The sequence below is a fragment of the Nycticebus coucang genome, chromosome 3 (genome assembly GCF_027406575.1).
Source record: "Nycticebus coucang isolate mNycCou1 chromosome 3, mNycCou1.pri, whole genome shotgun sequence".
Taxonomy (NCBI): Eukaryota; Metazoa; Chordata; class Mammalia; order Primates; family Lorisidae; genus Nycticebus; species Nycticebus coucang.
The window spans coordinates 67,755,152-67,777,568 of NC_069782.1; the positions used below are offsets into that span (position 1 = coordinate 67,755,152).

The 22,417-nt window shown below is 52.2% G+C and overlaps 2 protein-coding genes across 3 annotated transcripts in view; one reads left to right on the top strand and one right to left on the bottom strand.

Moving 5' to 3' along the window:
* TECR (trans-2,3-enoyl-CoA reductase) overlaps positions 1 to 16,392 on the top strand; it is a 28,688-nt gene extending 12,296 nt beyond the window's left edge. The window contains exons 2-13 of one of the 2 annotated variants that reach the window (XM_053584755.1): positions 13,227 to 13,277; positions 13,929 to 13,980; positions 14,378 to 14,422; positions 14,519 to 14,622; positions 14,698 to 14,813; positions 14,908 to 15,013; positions 15,137 to 15,209; positions 15,309 to 15,352; positions 15,438 to 15,495; positions 15,588 to 15,676; positions 16,027 to 16,072; positions 16,159 to 16,392. In XM_053584755.1, coding sequence (XP_053440730.1) covers positions 13,227 to 13,277; positions 13,929 to 13,980; positions 14,378 to 14,422; positions 14,519 to 14,622; positions 14,698 to 14,813; positions 14,908 to 15,013; positions 15,137 to 15,209; positions 15,309 to 15,352; positions 15,438 to 15,495; positions 15,588 to 15,676; positions 16,027 to 16,072; positions 16,159 to 16,286 — 912 coding nt within the window. In that variant the 3' untranslated portion in view covers positions 16,287 to 16,392. Of the gene's footprint in view, positions 1 to 12,978; positions 13,278 to 13,928; positions 13,981 to 14,377; positions 14,423 to 14,518; positions 14,623 to 14,697; positions 14,814 to 14,907; positions 15,014 to 15,136; positions 15,210 to 15,308; positions 15,353 to 15,437; positions 15,496 to 15,587; positions 15,677 to 16,026; positions 16,073 to 16,158 lie in introns of those variants that run through there. The other variant, XM_053584754.1, reaches the window with a different exon arrangement.
* A 95-nt stretch (positions 16,393 to 16,487) lies between these two features.
* On the bottom strand, positions 16,488 to 20,648 carry NDUFB7 (NADH:ubiquinone oxidoreductase subunit B7). The gene is made up of 3 exons (XM_053584758.1): positions 20,460 to 20,648; positions 17,108 to 17,276; positions 16,488 to 16,678 (listed from the first exon to the last, which is right to left on the bottom strand). The coding sequence occupies exons 1-3, from the start codon at positions 20,569 to 20,571 to the stop codon at positions 16,546 to 16,548; spliced, it is 414 nt and encodes a 137-aa protein (XP_053440733.1). The 5' UTR covers positions 20,572 to 20,648; the 3' UTR covers positions 16,488 to 16,545.
* Positions 20,649 to 22,417: the final 1,769 nt, after the last annotated feature.

The following is a 22,417-nucleotide window of genomic DNA, read 5'->3' on the forward strand; positions in this document are numbered from 1 at the left end:
GTTATTATGACTACTCCCTTAGTTCCAGATGCACAACTTTTTCCCCTCAATTTTTAATGTTTGTTAAATTGGGATGCATCTTATGGTTGATGTATGTGTATCTGTGCTGTGTAGTTAATTTTTTTCTTGAAAATTGGTCTCTTGTTTGGAATCAGTGTCACCTCAGGATCTGTAACTAGGGTGCCTTTCTTACCACGTCCTTCTTGGTCCAAACCTTGGGAGTCCCTGGCCTGGGTTGTTTCTGATCCTCTCATACCTGTCTTTATTGCCATGTTAGTCTCCCTTCCGTCCTTTGGCCCCTAGCCATTAGGATCCTTCTGGAAACCAAACCAGCCTGGGGTACTCCAGCAACTTCCCATTGCTTCAGGCTAAAACCCCCAAAGAATTTGTTTTGGCCTCCATTTCAACCTCCTCCTCAGCCTCAGCTGCTCTCCTTTAGTCCACTCTGCTCCAGCCTCTGGATGTTTCAGAACCCTGCCAAGCACCTGTGCTGCCTCTGGGCCTTTGCACCCCACCCTGGGAATCTCATACTGGTCCTTGGTGCAGATCACAGAAAGGCATTCCCTGACATACCCTCTGTGGCCCTCTGGGCCCTCTGCCCTGCTTTCCTCATGGTGCCTGGGGTACATCCTGACCTCCTATTACATAATAGATGCTTTGTCTGAGTTCCCTTTAAGCATGAACAAATCTGGAGGTCAGGGCAGGGAGGATGGCTTCTGTCAACTGTGCTCACTGTTGTTTCCTGGTACTTATAACATTGCCTGCAGGCCTATTGTCAGACATAGACCTGTCTCATCCTGAATCCTGTTCATCCTGAGCCCAGCACCCAGTGCAGTTCTAGCACATTAAGGGGTTCAGTCAGTGTTTGCTTAGTGAATGAATAATGAGTACTGATCAGTGAGCAGAAAAGGCTTTGGGGGGTGCAGATGGCCCTGCTCACGGTTGAGCCCTTCTCAGGTCTCTGGGTAGCAAGCACATCCTTGCTCTGCTTGGGAAAGGGCCACAACTTCCAGGTCTGTGTAGGTTCCCTTGGCTTAGCCTGCTGTCCCTGAGGAGCTCTGGAAGTTGGGTCATGACGCAGGAGGCCACTTCAGCCACCCTGAGGCACAGCTGAGTGGCTCAATAGTATATACAAATTTTGGTGGACTTGGTCACACCTCCTCTGGGCCATGTAGAGCCCCTGGGAGATGTGTGACCCATGTGGCTGAGGCTGCACCAGGAGTTGGGACCCATATCTCAAACCTTGGCACTCTGGCCAGGCAACACCCACCATGCCACACTTGCCTGTTCGGGCCTTGCATGGGGAGGGAGGAAGTGAGTGACACTAGTCCCTAGGGACTGAGTCCTGTTGTACTTCAGGTGTTCACAAATCTTTGCTTTCAGAAAAATCATGAGGACAGAGCTTATGGGCTGTTCAGCTGGAGGATCATTATAAACATTCATAGATCATTGTGAGAATTTTTGGGCATAAAACTCAGGAGTTGGTAGAATTGGGATTTTTTTTGCTCTAACAAGACTCTGCCCATTCCCATCTGCTTATTTACATGAATATTGCTTTTTAGTGTTTACATCAAAAAGAAGAATAAAGAAATGAGAGTAAAAGTGACGCTGAATTGTGTCTTACTCCTACTAGCAGTAAAAAACACTCACCTTGGAGATCTGAATTAACTGGGAGAAAGGGTACATTTGTACCATGAGAGAGGTGGTAATACTCTATTTATGGCTACCATTTATTAGCAGGTGTGATAGATTTTTGCTGTGTTGATGATTGTGATTTATGTTCATGATTTATGTCATCTGATACTGTAAGGATAACTCATCCTGAAGGATTTTTCTTTTATACTTAGAGCCTTAGTAAATTTCAGTTTGATAAATATGATTGGGTGATTAATAACCTTCATCATAAACATGTAAGATCCTGTGGAATAGCGGGACAGAATTCAAAGTAAAAAAGGAACAAATGTTGAAGAGCTTGCTCATAGCTTTTTTTTTTTTTTTAAAGGATGATGGTAGGTATCAAATTACTAAATCATTTAGACTCTACAGATAGATTTAATAGAGCTCCATAAACATTTATAGAAAATTTTCACTATCTACAATAAGCCAGAAATTACATCTTTTACAACTATTCAAGCTTAGGTAAAAAAATATTAGATGTCAACTTAAAAGTGTTGCAGGGGGATACATAGAACTTGGAAAATTATTTTAGGAGCCTAAAGATTGCAGAGCACTTAGTTTGCTCACTCATCAATGTTTCCATCTGGTTCAGGGTGGGAGGGTGCCAGGGTGGTGAGGGCAGGGGAGTGGTGTTTCTCAATGAGCTGGATCTTTTCCATGTGAATGTTCAGTGGGTGTTTCAAACTTGGCATGTCCAAATGGAGCTCTGGGTTTTCCCCAATCCAAACCTGCATTTTTCTTACCCAGATAATGGCAGTTCCAGCCTTCCTGTTATCTAGATCCTAAGCTGTTGGATTCTGTTTCTCTCATGCCTCATGTCTAAAAATCAGCACAGCCCTTAGTTCCACCTTCACCATATATCTGTAATATAACCACTTCTCATCAGCTTCTCTGCTGTCGCTAGGCCTACGCCAAGGGTTGGCAAACTTTTTCTGCAAAGGGCCACGTAGTAAAGGCTTTGCAGGCCACACAGCCTCTGTGACAGCTTCTCAACTCTGACCTTGTAGCACAATGGCAGCCATAGATGACAACCAATGAGCATGGCCTGTTCCAATAAATATTTAGGATGGTAAAACTTGAATGTCATTTAATTTTAATCATTATGTTATTAATGTGTCATGATATAGGTGTATTTTTTTTTCCAACCACTTGAAAATGTAAAAACCATTTTTAGCTTGCTCAAAAATAAGCTGTGGACCAGAGCTGGCCTGTGGGCTGTAGTTTGCCAAAGCCCTCAGCTAAGCCATCCTTATCTTGACAGCATTATGTCCACAGCCTTTAATTGGGATTCCCTGCTTCTATGCTTATTCTGCTATGATTCAGAAGGATCCTTATGAATTCATGTCAGGTCCCATCTCTGCTCTATCTAGAACCCTCCATGGCCCACCTTACTCGGAGTAAAAGCCAAAGTCCTCATGTAGCCTATGAGACCTATCACTTCCCTGCCCTTACCTTCCCCTGCTTCTCCCTTGCTCACTCTGTACAGTCACACAGGCCCCTGTGTGGTTGCTTGAGCACACTGTACCTCCGGGTCTTTGCACAGGCCATTTCTCTGCCTGAGATGGTCTCCACAGATTTCTAAACAATTTTGGGGCCTTCACTCCTCAGGGCTTGGCTCAGAGTGCCCTCAGGATCCTGGGCTCAAATAATCCTCTGCATTAGCTCCCTACCCCAGTAGCTGGGATTATAGGGGTGTGCCACCAAGCCCAGTTTTTGATCACTTTATATAATATGAACTGTACACCTGTTTCTCTTCATCCATCACTCCCTGTGTTTTCTTGCTTTGTTTTTTCCACATCACAGGTCACCTTCAAATATAGTATATGTAACTTTTTCATTGTGTCTTTTTCTCTGCTAAAATGTTAGCTCCATGTAGACAAGGATTTTTTTTCTCTCCTTCCATGGCCAAATCCCTAGATGCCCGAACAGTGCCTGGTGTCTGTCAATGAACAAATGAGCCTCAGTTTCCTTCTGTGTAAAAGAGGATTAGTAGTAAAGAAGGTAATTGGTGTCTAGGATGTGCCCCATGTGTTGTGAGCTGGGGGATTGGTGGGGTGTTAGCTGCTGCTGCATGTTTGAGGCTGGATCCAGACTGGGCAGTTTGGCAAGCTGAGCGCACAGAGGTGGACTGACTTGGCTTCTGGACTCGGGCAGTGGGTGTCTGCCTTGGTGAATTCCTCCCATTCCTCCTGTCAGCTTGTATCTGCAGGGCTTAGAGTCTCTGCCTGTTTCCAGGCTTCCTGGCTCAACAGCACCTTCCAGCCCAGAGATGGAGTGACCCCGGTGTGGTCACTAAGACCCAGCAAGTGGGAGCAAGGGTGCAAATCTGGGGTCTGGGCCTGGAGAGTTGAAAGGGAGTTTTCAGGGACAGCCTTGGAGGAAGGAAGAGCAGTCCCCAGAGTAGAGCTCCCTTAGGGCTGGTGCCCATGAGCATTCAGTTCTAAGGAACAAACACACATGGAGTCCTGCTCCCTAGAGCTTGTCACCCATATGTCCTTAGCTGGTTACTTGTACTCTCCAAGCCTTGGTTTCCTTATCTGTAAAATGGGTCACCATGCCAATCTAACAGTGTTTGTATGGCCTGGTGGGAGCTGAGTGGGCAGGCCCCTCTGCCACAGACCACAGGTGCCACAGGAATTTCTTCCAATTCCCAAGAAACCTTGTGTATTAGGTTCTCTTGTGAACATACCCATTTATCAGATGGAGAAGCTGAGGCTCAGACAGGCATGGTTGGTGTGACACTGTTCCCTCTTGGCCAGCTTTGGGGATATCCTGCTCTCCCAGGCCTGTTGTGACAGGAAAAGATGCAGGAAGCATTGCCACAGCTGCTGACCCTGTCTAGGCCCCTCTGGTATCAGGAGCTGACAAACTGCTAGTGGCTGGGCAGGCTGAGGCTGTGGGGTGGGGTCCTTGGGCTCCCCATACTCAGAGTCTGATTAGCAGGCAGGCAGGCAGGCAGGCAGGCAGGCATGCTGCATTCTGTATAATCAGAACCAGTGTTGTTTTTTTGCTTTGGTTTTTTTCTTTCTCTGTTAACATGTGGCTCTACCTTTCAGGGTGAGGGCATATTGTGTTGTGGGAGCTTTGGGCCCAAGGATGCTGAGTGTGCGCTCACTTTGGCACTTCCAGGCTATTTACTTGCCTTGGGCAAGGGCCTCCTCATTTTCAAGCCCCAGTTTTCTAAGCTGCCTAAACAGGTGTCACAATCCTTAGCTTACAGGGCCTGGGTGAGGGTTGGGTTCTCTGCACAGTTCCATGTTTGAGGAAACCATCTGATAGATATCACTTTTGGCAGCTCATCCAAATGAAACAGGCTTGAGCAACGCCACTTGGACTCCTGTAGGCACCCAGAGATGTGTGTGTGGGCTGTGGGTGCCAGGGAGCTGCTGGTCTAGTGAACAAAGGGCAGGCCTGGTACCGAGATCCTGTCCTCTGATTCCTCCCTGTGCTTGTTGGGCGCCTTTCTACCAACCCAGGAGCACACAGGCATCTGATGAACGTCTGCTAAGGCTGGGTTGCTATCTCGTTGCATAGGGCTCTGCCAGGCAGGTATGGCAGCCCCAGATTTTCTTGGCCTCAGGCTACCATTGCCTCTGGCCCTGGCCCTGGATCTGGGAGCCTAGGGACATTGTGTTCAGACCCTAGCACCTCTTGTCTTGCCAGCAGGGACAGGAGATAGGAACAGAGTGGTCAAAGAGTGGGGAAAAAAACAAAACAAAACAAAGAGTGGGTTGCCAGTGTCTCTCAGCCTTTGTGCTGGATAATGTTCTGTCTCCACCATGGCATCTTGGGGAGGCTGGTATGACCGTCCCCTTGGTACTGCAGAGAAATGAGGTCATGAGCCAAGGCCACTGGGGAAGGAGGTATTTCTGGCTGAGCAGGTGCAGCCTGTGCTAACTTCCTGGCAGCTGAGCCAGGTCTTCTCAGCCATCCTGGCATTAGCAGTGTGACACAATATTTCTGGAAAGTGGCAGGGAAAGGAGCTGAAAATGCTGAGGTGCTGATCTGCTGAGCTGTTGAGCTGTGGTCCAGGTGAACATGCTCAAGTCTCTGCATTTGCGATTCAGGTGTGGTGGCTGGTGCTGTTCAGGGCGGGGATGGTGGGGCCAGGCTTCTGTCCTCTGGGCTAGGAAGTGTCTGCACAGACAGCAGCAGCCCTAGTCCCTCGTGAGGCCATGAGTGCCTGGCCCAGCCAGCTGAAGGACCTGGGAGGCCCTTTGCATCTTTGCCTGGGGTCCCTGGTTGCACCAAGCAGGGCTTGCATCTCTGGCCAAACCTCTTGTTTTCCAGCCTTGGAAGAAGATGCTTCCCATTAGGAAGTGCTGTCCTCTGTGGGGTCCAGGAGAGCCTGCTGGAGCTCCCTACTCAGAGGCAGGTTATTCTGCACTGTACCAGCTCTGTGTGGAGGCCCCAAAGCCCCTTATGTGGCCTTGAACATGCACATGTAAGTGTCTCTGCTCTGGTGTGTACTGCCAGGTGACCTGGGTGTGCTCCTTACACTTGGATCTCAGCTTCTTCAATCTATGAAATACAGTAAAGACTCCTGGTCCCACAGGCCACAATGGATGTGAAAGGCATCATGGAAGCTGCTGCAGTTCCAGCTCAGGCAGGGAACATACAGTAACTGTTGGCCGCTGTAGTCACCCATCCATAGGGTAGGTCACATCTTAGGACACACAGAGGCCCATCTTGAATCCAGGCTCAGTCTCAGGCCTGTGCTTGCCTCTTGTCCCAGGCAGGGAGGCACCATGCCAGGTCTTGTGATGTGGGCTCTGCAGCCAGTCCACTGAGTTTTGTTTACAGATGGGAGGGGCCTGGGAAGCATCAGTCCCAGCTTGTTTGTAAAGATGGGGAAGCTGAAGCTTGAGAGTCCTTCTGGGCATTGGTGCCAGACTGCATGTGCCAAGCCTGCTTTGCTGTGCCTCTTGGGTGGTGAGCAGAAGTTACAAACTCAGCTCCTCCTGCTGTTCCAGACTTCCCACACATCTCATCCCCACATCCAGACCATCATCAGGTCTTGTTGTTTCCATCTTCACAGTCTGTCCAGAATTTGACCACTTTTCACTCCCTCCATGGATCCCTCCCTGCTCTCTTGTCCTGGTGTCCCAGCTCCTGCCTGTTCCCCTCCAGCAATGGCCAGTGTGCACTTGTGAACACCTCAGTAGAGTCACATGCCTCAGCTGCTCAGAAGTCCTCCATGGCTCCCACCTCATTCAAAGAAAAAGCCAAAGTTCTCCCTGTGGTCTACGAGGCCCTGTACAATCCTCTCTGTTTCCTCTGTGCCCTCATCTCTTCCCACTTAACTCTGCTCACTCTGTTCTTCAAAAATTCTAAGCATAGTTCAGCCCCAGGGCCTTTGGATCTGCTGTTCCCTCTCACTTCCCACTGGCCTTTGCTCAAAAGCACTTTTCTCAAGGAAGCTTTTCCTGACCACTCTAAAATGGCCGTCCTCCTTGCTCCCCTAGCACACAGACTAGAATGCAGATCTTCTGAAGGCATGGTCTTGGTTTTGTTCACTGTTGTGTCCTGGAGCCTGGAATAGTACTTGAGATGTGGGAGGAATGAATGAATGCATGCAGGAGAGTGGCTCTTTGAGTTCTCTTGGCTTGTGGCAGACCAAGGGTTAAGGTCCCATTCTGCATTGGAGCTGTCTGTCTGACAAGGGGCTTTGGGACCCTGCCTGGGCAGGCTACTGCTTAAGGTGCCTTTCCAGACAGTGAGAGTAGAGGCTGTGGCCATAAGGGGGCAGTAGAGAGCGTCTGCCTGTGGCAACGCCACCTATCTGTGTCTTGCTATTGTTAAGAGTATGGTTTGCTGTCACTCGCGGGTGGGGCGTTGTTACACCAGCTCTCTGACCCTAATGTCCTGACTCTTCCGAGACCATGGTCAGGATTTCAGGAGGAGGGCAAGGCCTGGGTGTTTTGTGCATCTGTCATAGTTAGTGGTCAAATAATACTTTATTTAATAAGATTTATTCTAGACTGGGGATGGCTATGTACTTTTCTTTTTGTTATCATCCCTGTAATTCTTTTTTTTTTTTTTTTTTTTGTAGAGACAGAGTTTCACTTTATTGCCCTCGGTAGAGTGCCGTGGCGTCACACAGCTCACAGCAACCTCCAACACCTGGGCTTAGGTGATTCTCCTGCCTCAGCCTCCGGAGTAGCTGGGACTACAGGCGCCCGCCACAACACCCGGCTATTTTTTTGTTGCAGTTTGGCCGGGGCTGGGTTTGAACCCGCCACCCTCGGCATATGGGGCCGGCGCCCTGCTCACTGAGCCACAGGCGCCGCCCGATCCCTGTAATTCTTATAATCCTGGGGGATGTCAGGTGGGGAAAGCCACTTTGCAGATGAAGGTTCAGAGAAGTTGGGTAACTTGTCCAGGGCCACACAGCCGGAAATAGGTGAGTCTTTCTGACCTCAGTGTGGTGGAATATAAGCACAGCTGAGGAGGCATGCCCACCACTATCTCAGGGTCTTACCTTCCTTGGGAGTGGGACTGTGGTGCCACTTTCAAGGGCCCAGGCCATACCAAGCTGGTCAGCATGTGTTAGAGTTACAGCAAAAGACAGCCCAGCTTCCCTGAGAGCTGGAGTCCCCATAGCCTGGTTGGCTGACCCTTTTCCTCTGTAAGGGGTACACTAGAGCCAGGTAGGAGGATCTGCTAGTCAGAGTGCTGCCATAGGGTCACCAGAGCTGGGTGGGTGTGTCTGGGGCCTCATAGATGCCCTCTTGCAGTGAGGCTTCCTGCAGGCAGGAAATGTGCCTGCATGTGGGTGCCCACCTTTGCTCTGGGGTCTGGCATGGTGGGCAGGGCCTTCTAAAGTGTGGTGAAGGATGGGGAGGAAGAGGAGGGTTTGGGGCATCACATATGTGACACAGTTCCACACTGGGCCCTGTTCTGGGTTCTGGGAAGCGGCTGAGCACAGACATTTGCTGCCTTCAGGAGTTGTTGCTCTAGTCTAGCAGTTTTCAACCTGTGGGTTGCAACCCCGACCCATTTGCAACAATGAAACTACATCGCGGCATTAGGAAGGTTGAGAACCACTGCTCTGGTCTCTGATGAGAGGCAGATGATAAATGTCTCTATTTTTTTTTTGTAGAGACAGAGTCTCACTGTACTGCCCTCGGGTAGAGTGCCGTGGCATCACACGGCTCACAGCAACCTCTTAACTCTTGGGCTTACGGTATTCTCTTGCCTCAGCCTCCCGAGTAGCTGGGACTACAGGCGCCCGCCACAACGCCCGGCTATTTTTTGGTTGCAGTTTGGCCGGGGCTGGGTTTGAACCTGCCACCCTCGGCATATGGGGCTGGCGCCCTACTCACTGAGCCACAGGCGCCGTAGAAGGTCAGAAGGGCCTCGCTGAGTAGCTCTCTGAAGGCCTTGGGAGTTGAGGGTGTTCTAGACAGGGGGCAGCCCATGCAAAGGCTGTGGGCCTCTCCTATGGTTTCATGACTGTTTTGTTTTTCTGCTGCTCTCGTTTTCTCATCTTCCAACTGGGGATGATACCAAGAGCTCTGGCTCCCAAATGGGTCTGGGCACAGTTGCTGGCTCAGAACAAGTGCTCAGAAAGTTGGACCCCCTTTTTCTGCTGCTCTTACTTCATGAGTAAGATCTTTATTATGACACAGAGAGTGAAGATTGTGGGCCCTGCTGCTCAGCAGTGGCCCTGGATGCACCTGGGAGAAGCTGAAGCCTGGTCCCTGAACCACTGCTGCAGAGCCACACCCCTAATCCTGGCCCTCAGCCCTGCCCTGACCTCGTGCTACCACGAGTTGCTGTCGGTGGGCCCAGGAATCTCAGGCCTCGAGAATTCCAGGCTAGTGGAACTGTCATCCTAGAGCCACTAGCCTTCGCAGAGCACCTGCCCTCATCCTTGTCCTCTGCCTGTCGTGTCTGAGGCAGCCGGGCCACACCCTCTGCCTGCAGCCAGCTTGGGACCTCACTCAGGCCAGTTATCCCTTCACAGACCTTCCTTAATTCATCCTGAGCATCTCCCCTGTCCCAGCCTTGTCCCTCTGTGAGCTACTTACTTCAGGAGGGTCCTCGACTCTTCCCAGCCCTGGGGCCACCTTCTCTGAGGGACAGGTGGGGGAGCCCACTGCCCCCCTTCTGTGCTCAGGACCCCCTGCCTGGGGCTCTGCTCAGCAGCTGCCTGTGCCCTCTGGCTGCAGTCCTTGGCATCCCCTGGGCCCTCCCCCCTGCTGGCCTCAGACCTGGGCAAGCTGTGTACACCGTGCAGAGGTGGGTGGGAGAGGGGCAATTCCTGCCCTAGGACAAGGACTGGGAAGTACATGATGATGTCGCCCAGTTAGGCCTCCAGTCTCCAGGGGTGGGAGGTGGAGAACTTCTCTTGCTTTCCTGCCTGGAACTTTTTTTTTTTTTAATGGGTAATTTGGGCTTGTTTATCTCCCTTATTCCTTTAAAAAATAATTTATTGAGGTGAAATTCACATAAAATAAAACTAACTCATTTAAAAGTGAACAGATGATTGGCATTCAGTTTATTCACAATGTTGTGCAACCACCACCTCTTTCTAGCTCCAGAACATTGTCATTGCTCCAAAAGGAGACCAGGTACCCATCAGCAGTCTCTCTTGGTTTCTACCCCCACCCCATGGCACCCACCAGTCTGCGTTCTGTCTACTCTGGACAGTACCTGTGAACATGTGACCCTTTGTGTCCAGCTTCTTTCACTTACCTTTTAACTTTTTACTTACCTTTTAACTTTGAAGTCATTACTGAGGCACAGGAAGTTGCAAGAATAGTTCAGAGAGGTCTCATGTCTTCCCTCAGGTCTTTCAGTCCTCTCTTTGGGGGAAGATGGCCGCTGGGACTGGGGATTTGGGGTAGGAGGTCGGAGAAGTACAGCTGTCCCACTGAGGGTCAATCTTGCTGCGGTGGCCCTGGCCTCAGGCATTCCTGCCCTCCAAGGGCCCCCAGGGTGCTGCCCTACAGCTGGGGCTTACCTCTGTACAAGCAGGGCAGCTCTTTTCCTCTGGCCTCAGCTGGCCTGGGCATTGCTGCTGCTGTTGCGAGTGTGGCCCCTCTCCCAGCTACCCACTCCTGCCTCAGCCCAGCGTCTTAGCAGTCTGTTGGGCCCCGACGGCCAGTGCTGTCCCTCCTGGGCTCTGGTCCAGTGCCTGGGCTGGGGGATAGGGTAGAATTTCAGCCCTCCCCCCCAGCAGCTGGCTGGGCAGGGAGAGTGGTTGTTGTATTTTAAGCTGTTGAGTGGTTCAGCAGGAACTCGGAGCCCTCCTTTCCCAGTGGACGCTGGGCTGCCTTCCTGCGGGCCACACGGACTCGAAGGCATGTGGGTACTGCCTGCCTAAGGCCCAGGAACTATTAATATACCTGCAGCCATAGGGCTGGCCCCGTGCTTGGCCAGGCCCTACTCTTATAACCCTTTTTGGTGCATTCCATGTGTCCCCTGTCCCTCTCCTGTAAGTCCCCTTGGTGGGGCCTGATGCTCTTAGCAGTATGAGCAGGCTCTTCGTTTTTTAATTTTTTTTTCCTTTTCTCTGCTGACTGAGCTAGCTGAGTGACCAGGCTCTTTTTTTCTGGCCCCTCCATGTGCCAGGTCTTTCTGGCCTTGTTATCCTGGTAACTCAGAGGGGCTTGGTAACCTGCCCCTCAGGGCCACACGTCCTGGCAGAGGCTGGAGTTGACAGCAGGTACTCAGCAGGTATCACCAGCCTTGACTTCTGGGGTACTAGGCCCCCTTCTACCCTCAATGTCCAGGAAGCAGGGTGTGCATATTATAGAAGGGCAAGCAGGGACGTGCAGACCAGTGGGGGAGCCAGGATCTGAACCAGGTCCATGTGCAAGGCCGCCTCCCACAGGGCCTCACCCTTCCTCAGGGCCTGCAGTTCTGGGGAGTTTTCCATCTGGCAGCATCACCTGGTGCTTTACACACATCACCTCAGAATCTGAGGAGGTAGCCACCTTCCTACTTGCTCCTGAGCTGAGGCCCCAAGAGAGGTGACATGCCCAGGGTCCTCCAATGACTGCAGGGCAGGGCTGGAGATAAGTCCTGGGTGCTGCCCACTTTGTACCCTGCCTCGTCCCAGTGTTGTTGGGTACCCAGCTTCTCTGGGTTAACTATGAAGCCTTCTTCTTCATGGTGGCCTCCAGCTGCCCTCCCTGGGCTCTGGGTGGGCAGACATGCCCTTGATAGTGGTGGCCTCGGAGACAAACCCCAGCTGGCCTAGGGTTTGTCTCTGAGCAGCATGCCTCACTCCTTTTCCTCAGGCTGCCTGTGACTCAGGGCCAGCTGGGGTTTCTGTGGGTGGGATGGGTCCACTGTCATTGTTGGCCAGTGGCAGACTTGACCTCAGAACCACCTTGCTTGCTATGGCTCTTGTCTGATAGGATTGTGCTGAGCCTTACCCCAGCAGCCTTTCCTCACCTGCTTGGATGGTGGGTCAGATTTCCTGAGGCGCCCTCTCTCCCCTCTGCATTGCCATTCATTGATTGATTGTCCACTTGGGGGCTCTGGGAGAGCTGGGCCAGGCTCCTCCGCAGGGGCTGGCACAGGCCTCGCTCATGGGGGCCCAGGAGATGCAGGCAGGCCCAAGCCACGTGTTCTGGGCTTTGTGGAGCCCAGGGCCTGGATGAGGGTGAGCTGCTGGGCTGACTGGATGGGAGGACTGCTGTGTGTGTGGCCACAAGGTGAGAAATGGTGGAGAGGGATGTTGGGGAGGCCTCATCAGTCCAGCTGGAGGCACTTTATTGTTCTCTGGTCCACATTTAGAGGGAGTCTCTGCTCCAATAACTGTGGAATCTGTCACCTCCCCAGGAACACAAATGCACAAGGAAAGTAATCCAGTGTCTCTTGCAGCTCAGAAGGGGAAATGGATGATCTATCTGGCAGATTCTCAAAATAGCTATGATTTCTCCAAGCCCTGTAAACTCCCTAGGTTTAAGCTGGGTGCTGCGGCCTGAGCTGCTTCCTGGCCTCTCACCCTCCTCTGGCCACTGGCTGTCCCAGGCTGTCCCTGGGGAATTTCCCTGCTCCTAGTGTTTTTGAGAGGCTATGTGTACTCAAAAGCCTCTTTCAGCAACCCAGCTCCTGGGGTGTTGCTCTAAGGCTGTTCCAGAGGCGATCTGTGGCATGGCTCCTTGGGGGTGCTCAGTCTGGGATGGTTTTATATTTAGCTGGGCTGTGGCTCTGGTGCCACTCAGGTTACATTTGGCAGAGAAGTCGGCAGCACCAGGGCAGGCCTGGGCTCCTTTCCAGCACCGCGGCAGAATTTGATCGCGCCTGCCCGGCCCAAAGCAGCTTCGCGTGGGGAGGTTGGTGGTGGGGGCTGACGTTTGGGAGCTGAGGCTGCTGGCCACTGTGGGCAGAGTGGAGCCACAGGGCCAGAGGCAGGCAGCATGGACATGAACTTGAGCATAGTGGCCCGGGAGACCAGCCCCGGCCTCAGGCCCAGCCTCAGCCCTGGCCTTGGTCCTGGCTTTGCTCCTGGCTTTGGTCTCAATGGGCTGCCCCGGCTCATGCCCCCCAAGGCAGCCAAGAAACCTAAAAAAGCTGTTCTCTTCTTCGAGGTGGAGATTCTGGATGCAAAGACGAGGGAAAAGCTGTGTTTCCTAGACAAGGTAGGACCATCTCATTGGCTGTATTGGGCCAAGGGCACTGGGTCAGGGACCCTGCTCTGTCTAGCCCTGGAGCTGTCCAGCTGGACCCGTCATACCCCTGATTCTATCCTGGTGCCCCACCCCCCTGCCCTTCAGAGGGCATATGAGGGGTAGTGTGCCCACTTAGGGTAGAGTGGATAGCCATGGCGCTGGATGTGGCCAGGAGCTGGCTTCCAGCTGGGGAGGAGGCAGGGCAGTCTCACTGGACCCTGCAGGGGTTTTGGGGCCTAGGGAGGTGGAGCACTGGGACCTGCCCCTGCTGGGGCCAGGCCTAGGGGCAGGGGCTTGGGCCATCCTTGGGGAGGACAGAGGCCTTCACTCTGGGGGAGTTGGGGGTAGAAAGTAAAGAGGAGGGGCAGGGAAGCAGGCCTAGCTTCCTGAGCTTAATTAAGCCTGGCTGTCTAGTAAAACTGGAACCCCCAGGCCCACAGTTGTCCCCACACTGACGGGGCCCTTGATGCTCCTGCCATGAGCATGGAGGTGGGTGTTGGCCCCTAACCCCTCTTCCCATAGTAGCAGCCTTGACTCCCAATCCATCCTCTTCCTGCCACACCCCCAATCCTGGGCTTGGGCTCCCTCAGGGCTGATGTCCCTCTGGCCTGTGCTTCCCAGGTGGAGCCCCACGCCACCATTGCGGAGATCAAGAACCTCTTCACCAAGTCCCGTGAGTCTAGGGCCCGCTACACTGCTCCCTGTAACCCCTCTGGGAGAGACTCCATCCTGTGTGCTTCTCCCCTCAAGGGCCTGCAGAGATGCCCCCTGTGTGGCCCAGGCTTCTCTGGCTTGGCTGGGGCAGGCGGCCCCACGTGTCCCGTGTCCCTCATCCCTCAGCAATAATGCCCACGCTGGGCATTCAGAAGGACAAGATCTTGCTTCTGCCCCCGCTCTTCCAGCTGGTGTTCTGGAACCACACAGGCCTAAGAGGCCTTGCCCAGGGTGGGAGAAACTGTGGGGTTCCAGAATCCTGGAACCCTGAGAAGCTGGCACAGTGGGGTGGGCAGTGGGCAGGCTGAGCCCTGCCTGCTAAGCTGTAGGCTGTGATTGCCCTGTTGTTCCTCCAGATCCACAGTGGTACCCTGCCCGCCAGTCCCTCCGCCTGGACCCCAGTGAGTACATTTGTCTACTTGGCCCACCCCTGGGCTCCTGGGTGGCAGTAGGAGAAAGCCCAGGCAGCCCCTGAGTCCTGGCCTGCCTCTCTGCAGAGGGCAAGTCTCTGAAGGATGAGGATGTTCTGCAGAAGCTGCCTGTGGGCACCACAGCCACACTCTATTTCCGGGATCTGGGGGCCCAGATCAGCTGGGTCACGGTGAGTCCTGACCCCACGGACCCTTTTCCCATCAGCCACAGTGGGATGATTCACCTTGCTCCCTTGTACCTTCAGGTCTTCCTGACAGAGTATGCGGGGCCCCTTTTTATCTACCTGCTCTTCTACTTCCGGGTGCCCTTCATCTACGGCCATAAATACGATTTTACATCCAGTCGGCACACGGTGGTGCAGTGAGTGGGGCCAGGCGGGAACAGGGCAATCTGTGGATGAAAGGGGGGAAGGCCCACTGGACCAGCTCCAGCTGAGTCCGTTCCTCCTCCCTAGCCTTGCCTGCATCTGCCACTCATTCCACTACATCAAGCGCCTACTGGAGACGCTCTTTGTGCACCGCTTCTCCCATGGCACCATGCCTCTGCGCAACATCTTCAAAGTGAGAGCCCGGCCTGTCATCCTGGCCCCTCCCCTGCAGATTCCTGTCCTAGCCCCGCCCACCATCCCAGCCCCTCCCTCGCAGTGTTGCCCCTCCTCCCATCCCTGCCTGGCTCCCTTTCAGAACTGTACCTACTACTGGGGCTTCGCAGCATGGATGGCTTATTACATCAATCACCCACTGTACACGCCCCCCAGTAAGTGGCCTCAGACCGCCTGCCCCAGCCCTGTCCCCTATCCCTACCCCTACCATAGACCCTCCCAGCATCGGTCTCACGTCCCTGCTTCCTCTTCAGCCTATGGAACCCAGCAGGTTAAACTGGCACTGGCCATCTTTGTGGTAAGGAGGCTGGGGGTAGTGTTCGGGGGTGGGGTACACAAAGGGGTCAGCTGGTAGCTCTAGGCTGATCCTGCTCCCCTGACAGATCTGCCAGCTTGGCAACTTCTCCATCCACATGGCCCTGAGGGACCTGCGGCCTGCTGGTGAGTGGCCGCCTGTGGGTTTGGGGTCAGGGTAGACGCAGGCTAATGGGGGCTGAGGGGGTCTGACTTGCTTGTGTTGTCCTGCCTTCCAGGGTCCAAGACCCGGAAGATTCCATACCCCACCAAGAATCCCTTCACGTGGCTCTTCGTGCTGGTATCCTGCCCCAACTACACCTATGAGGTAAGGGGCTGCCCTGCCTTTGTTCCTTCTGGACCCTAGGGTTCTATGTGGAGGGGCCAGCCCCAGGAAAGGGCTCCTGGTCTGGCAGCTGTTTTTTTTAGCCTGCACTTGGAGAAGCCATGGCTTTTCTGGCTCTGGGGCTTGGGGGCTGTGTAACACTGGGTTTCCATAACATGCCACTGTCTTCACTTGAGGTTTCCTGACCCCCACTTGGAAAGCAGGGACTCGGGGGAGGTGGCTGGCTGAGTCCTGGGCATCCATATGTGCAGGGTTGAGTGCTAGACTGTACAGAAGTGCCAACCTTGCCCAGCTCTGTCCACCTTCACCCTCCCATCTCCTCTGCCTTGTAGGTGGGGTCCTGGATTGGCTTTGCCATCATGACACAGTGTCTCCCAGGTGAGTCTGCTGCCCTTTCCTGACCACTGCCCTGTTCATATCTGGGCCAGGCAGCCCTTCTCTGATACCCCCGTTCTTCCCCACAGTGGCTCTTTTCTCCCTTGTGGGCTTCACCCAGATGACCATCTGGGCCAAGGGCAAACATCGCAGCTACCTGAAGGAGTTCCGTGACTACCCACCCCTGCGCATGCCCATCATTCCTTTCCTGCTCTGAGCAGCTCAGCCAAGCCAGGCTGTCATCCCCTTACCTCAGTGTCATTCTGGGGGAGTAGTGCGGACCACAGCTCTCCAACACCTTGAATAAACCTGCCTGTCCCTGTTAGACTCAGGTCCTGTGTGTTTCTTTTGTGGGCTTGGGCACCACCATGATGTACCTCCCACCCTCTCCATAGCACAGTAAGAGGTGGGCTCAGGCTGAAGGGCTTGGAGGCTTTTATTTCTTTGACTGGTCCACAGGGTGGGGCACAGACTTCCTATAGAGCCACCTCAGGAGCCACCTCTCCAGTCCCCTTGCCTTTGGCAGCCTCTGCCTCCCTCTGCTCCCGTCGCTTCTTCCGCTGGAGCAGCCGCCGTTCCCGTTCAAACTCCTTCATGCGCTTCACATAGCTACAAGCAGAGCATGAGAAGAGTTACCAGGCTCTCTGGCTGGGACATGGATAGCCCTGGGGAGTGGATGGGATTGGAGTGGGTATCCCAGAGCACAATGAGGGAGGTCTCTACGTGGGAAGGCCTATGTGTCTATGGTTCATGTCTAGGGGTGCCCAAGCAGGTTCTGGCTGCTTTGACTCCACCCTTTGCTTCCTTGGTGGATACCAGTGAGCCCTGGGTCAGCTGTCTAGGTGTTTTTAGGCCCCTGCCCCATTCATTTCTTTCTCTGTCCCACCCACTAGGCTCTGTAGGCTCTGGAGAGTCCTTTGTGGGACTAAGGTAGGGCCTGACTAGAAACAGTTTGCTGTTCTTGGCCTCTGGGGCCACATCCTCCTGAGATCCAGGGCCAGGGGTGTGTCAAGGGCTTGGGATGGGCCTGGGGCTCACTCAAGGTGTTCACAGTAGTCCCAGTCGTGCTGCTCGTGCTTGCAGGCCAGGAAGTTGGGGAAGCTGTCACGCTTGCACTTGAGCAGCCGGATGAGGTAGTGGGCACAGTAGTCCCGCTGCTGGAGCGTCAGCTGTGCATCACTCATCTCCTGCTGTGTGGCCACCATCTCTGTGGGAGGAGTGGCCGGGGTTCAGCCAGGAAGGCTTGTGAGCATCTTAACTGCCAGGGGGGCTCCTCACAGGGCAGATGCATGCAGCATCAGCCACATTGCACAGGTGTCCCTCCTGGATAACTGGGTGGCAGATGGCAGTGGATTACGGCCATTAACAGTATCTTGCAGGGGCCTCTTTTTCTAATTTGCACAAAGGCAACCTGAACACTGAAGCCCAGACAGAAGAAGGATGGCTTTGTCCCTATTGCCCCAAATAACCCTGTCTCCATGGCCACTCTGCCTGTGCCACTCTGCAGAGCCCAAGCTCAGGAACAAAATCTCCTGGTATTGGCTCTCTGTGCTCAGTTCCCTGCACCACAGAATGGACTGTCAGGTAACATGAGTTACCTAAGCATGAACTAAGTTAATACACCTGTAAAGTACTTAGGCACATGCCACCAAAGATAGCCAGACTAGCTGTGGGTCCCAGAACCCCTGACCCACAGGGGTTGACAAAGTCAACTTCAGGAGGAGGTGCACCTGGGCCATTAGGAATCAGCCACAACCAGCCTAGCCCTGGCGTGCCCAGCAATCCTGTGCTCCTGCCTCATCATCTGCCTCAGCACTCTGCTCTTCTATTTGTATACCCCATTAGGGGCCACCTTATCCAGCCTCCCCAACCCTCCTTACCATGACATCTTTCTTGGCCACGACTCTGGTCTCACTTGGGCCTAGCTCCTCTCCTGCCCCTGTATCCCTTCACTTTTGGTTCTGCCTCATCCCACCACTGCCTAGCCACCCTAGACTTCCTCTCACAACAGGCTTCCTCAGCCTTTCACTTGCATCCTCCTTTTTCTTCCTGTGGCTCCTCCCATCTGTGCAGCTGCCCAAGCACTGGCACCTGAGAGCCCTTTGCTTGATCAGCACTCCTTGTGTTGAAGAGCCCAACATGGTCCCTCTATCCTATATGGTGCCTGAGCCCTAGGCCTGGGCATCCACACACAGCCCCCTGCTGGTTCTCATGTCAATGTGATGCCACCTGCACCTGGTGCTTCAGTCAGCAATGCTAGACCCCACCTTCTTTTGTATCTTATAGTCACACAACTTAAAATCAAACTCAAGGATTCTGGAGCACTTACTGTGTGCTAAGTTGTGGGGATACAGCAGTGAACACAACACACAAGCATCCCTGTAGTTGAAGGGAAGTACAGAACAAGCAAAGTTTGTCTCGCAGAATATCTGGTAATGATTAAGAATTAGGGAGAAGGCTGGGTGCAGTGGCTTACACCTGTAATCCTAGCACTCTGGCAGGTGTGCTTGAGGAAGGTAGATTGCTTGAGCTCTGAAGTTCGAGACAAGCCTGAGTAAAGGCAAGACCCCCATCTCAACTAAAAATAGAAAAACTAGCCAGGCATGGTGGTGGGTGCCTGTAGTCCTAGCTACTGGGGAGAGTGAGGCAAGAGGATTGCTCAAGCCTAGGAGTCTAAGGTTGCTGTGAGTTATGACATCATAGTACTCTACCCAGAGCAACAGAGTGAGACTCTGTCAATTAAAAAAAAAAAAAAGAGGGAAAAAAAGTGATGTGAGAGAGCAGACAGGGAGAGGGAGCATGAGGTGGTGAGGGAATGAGTTACACAGATACCTGGGGGAAGACACTCCAGGTAGCAGAACAAATGCAAAGAAGTGTGAGATTAGACATCAGGATGCCCTGGGGGTTTTGAGCCCAAGCAAGGATGGAGCCCCCAGTTACTGGAACAGGGAAGACGGAGGGAGGGGCAGGCTTTTTCAGAGACATTCAGGAGCTCTGTTTTGGACCCAGTGACTGTGACAGTTGACACTGTGTGGAGATGCTGAGCAAGTAGTAGGATCCAGGAGTCCTGAGTTAAGGGCCAAGGCCTAGCAGGAGATAAAACTGAGCACTGTGTGCAAAAGGTACCTGAAGCCAGGGGGTGGTGGACAGAAAATAGAAGGCCTGAGCCCTGGGGTACTCCAAAGGGGAGGTGAAGAAGTATCAGTGAAGCAGTCCCCAGTGAAGTGTCATCCTGGGAGCCAGGGGAGGAGAGGCTTCCAGGCAATGGCAGTGATCAACTGGACTTGATCAATTGTGCTGCTTGCTTCTGAAGGTTAGCTGAGAGCTGAGGACTAACAGCCATATAGTTTGGGGAAGGTGCATAGAAAAAGGTGCTAAGGAGAGGGAAGAAGTGGGTTTAATCAGGGTAAGCAAAAGAGAAGAGAGGGGGTTGCTGGCGTTTGCAAAGCAGGGTGCTGAGGCAGTAGCAAGGAGGTGGGCAAAATGGGTTGTAGGTTCAGCTAAGGCTGAAGGGCTACCTGGAGATGGGGCATTGGAATGTTTATACCACTTTTAACATTTTCTCAAATCCAACCTGTCTTCACTCCCACCAGTGGTCTTCTGTCTCAAAGTTGTTGCCCACCCAGCAGACAGCAGGACCTTTTGACAAAGCAAATCTCATTGTGTACTTGCCTCCCTCTGCTTCTAAGCACTGGTTCTATCTTCTTCCAACGGTCAACTCCTACTCACCCTCCTTGGGGTCTTTGCTTCCAGCCACCGCCTCCTGGAAGCCTGACTTGTTACCTACTACGTGTTATTCCCAAGACCTGCCTCATTCCATTATATCCCCCAGTGGGCTATGAGTTCCCTAAAGATAATGCTTGCATTCCCCGCCTCCACCACCACCCACTGGTTCCCTGCTGCATCCCCCGTGCCCAAATTGAGGCCTGCCCAGCGCTGGTGATCAATACACCTGTGACATTACAACATTAAAAACAAAAGCATCGTGCAGAACAGTCTGCACGTTACAAGCCTCCCTGAGTTTTCTTGTGCATACTTCAAAATAGCAGTCACATCTGGACAGGGATACAACTAACATGTCCCTTCCGTGATAAACCGTCTGTGGCTCCCATTGCCCCCAGGACAAAGTCCCACTCTGAGCGTCTCATTCCTCTCCGCTGTTTTCCTAGGCGCCTCTTTCACCCGGAGGTTATACACAAGCTGTGCCCTTGGCTGGGGATGCCTCCACACTTAGGCAGGGCCACGCGCGCTCTCTGACTCCTCCGGGTGGCACCGCAGCCGGAGCTGATCACAGACACAAGTCGTAAGGTTCGAGCACAGCCCTGAGGACCCTGAGTTCCCGGCACCCGCGCCCCGCTCCCGCCGGCCGCGCCTGCGCACTGGGCCTCACCACGCTCCTTGCGGTCTGGGAAGCCGTAGTCGGGAGGGAAGGTGGGCATCCGCAGGGGGTCGGGCTCCACAGAAGAATCGCCCAGGTAGCGACGAGCCAGGTGGGCCCCCATGGCTGCTGTCACCGCAGGCCCCCGCAGCAGCCTAGGGTCACCTCGCTCCTACCCGGAAGCACTGCCCCCTTCGCCAGCCACGGCTTCCGGGTCGCTCAGGACACTTCAGGGATCATAGAGATGAACGATTCCAGAGAGTTGCTCTGGTCCGTCTTATTCCACCTGGCGGTAAGAAAGAGGCAGTACAGGTGCGGCGCCCCCTCGCGGAATACAGTCGAACCCCAGAGGGAACTTTCCCCAGAATCATGTGGAACGTTGTTTAGTCGTCAGGTCTGGGGTGTTCCTGGTGGCCCAAGTATAGAGCACAAATGAAATTATTTTTCAAACAATTGTTTTCTTTGAAAACATTTGACTTTCCCTTAATAAAACCACAGAATACCAATTATATAGTGAGTGTCATAATTTTTAATGAAATTATTTAAATATTTTGATTGAATTTAATTTAAATAAATAAATTCAAATTATTTATACATAACATTAGTTAAAGCTGTACATATAAATAAATCCTATTGAATATATTATACATGCACACGTACATTTTTTTCATCTGGCAAAGCATTTATTAGACATCTAGCATTACTGGGTCTAGTGGTCAATAGGCGGATATGGTTCCTGCATTGTACACCTGCAGTCTAATAGGACAGGAAAACATTATGTAACAAATAATGCAATAAGACTAGATTAAAAAATTGTGATATGCAGGGGCCATGAGAAAGAAAAAAAAGAGTAAGTGACATTAGTTTGGATGGCTGTGGGTATAAAGGCATTTCCATTCATTAAAAAAAATTCTTTTAGGGATGGGTCTCACTTTGTCACCTGGGCTGGAATGCAGTGGCACAATCATAGCTCAATCATAGCCTGGAACTCCTGGGCTCAAGCAATCCTTGTGCCTCAGACGTCCAAGTAGCTGTGTTACAGGTGTAAGCCATCATGCCTGGCTCCACTCCTCTTTAAGAGCATGGTAATCTAGCCTTGGGAACATGCTGGATTTTGATGAAGTTTTCCCTTTTATTTTTAGTTGACGTGTGGTAATTGTACATATTTAAGGGACATAGTGATTTTCCATACATGTATATAATGTGTAATGATTAAATCAAGTTAGCATATTCATCACCTCAAATATTTATCATTTCTTTGTCTTATGGGACATTCAAAATCTCCTCTTCTAGTTTTGTGAAACTATACACTAAATTGTTGTTAACCATATTGACCATATGCCACAGAACCCTGGAGCTTATTGTTCCCATCTAGCTGTAATTTTGTATCTGTTAACCAACCCCTCCATATTCTTCCCTCCCTCCTATCCTTCCCAGCCTCTTACAATCACTAGAAACTATGTACTTCTGTAAATTTATTTCTTTTAAGCTTCCACATATGAGTGAGAACAGGTGGTATTTATCTTCCTATGGCCAACTTATTTCACTTAATATAATCTCCTCCAGGCTCGTTCATACTTCTGCAAATGACAGGATTTCATTCTTTTCTTTTAAATTTTAGGTTAATATGAGGGTACAAACAACCAAATCAGGATATTTGAATCACATACCTCTTGTAGGTATGTCCTGCACCTAAAAACTGTGCCATACACCCCTACATTGTGCCCATTGAGGGGGAACACCCCAAAGCCCCCCACCTCTCTTCCCCCGCCCTCATTCCCTCTCTCCCCAACTTGAATTGAAATGAGTTTTTTCCCTTTTTGGGCATGAATTAGATCATCTACTGGCTTCATATTAGTATTGAGAACACTGGATATTTGCTTTCCCATTCTTGTGATACTTTACTGAGAAGAATGTGTTTCAACTTCATCCAGCTTAATACAAATGATGTGAAGTCACCATCTTTTTAT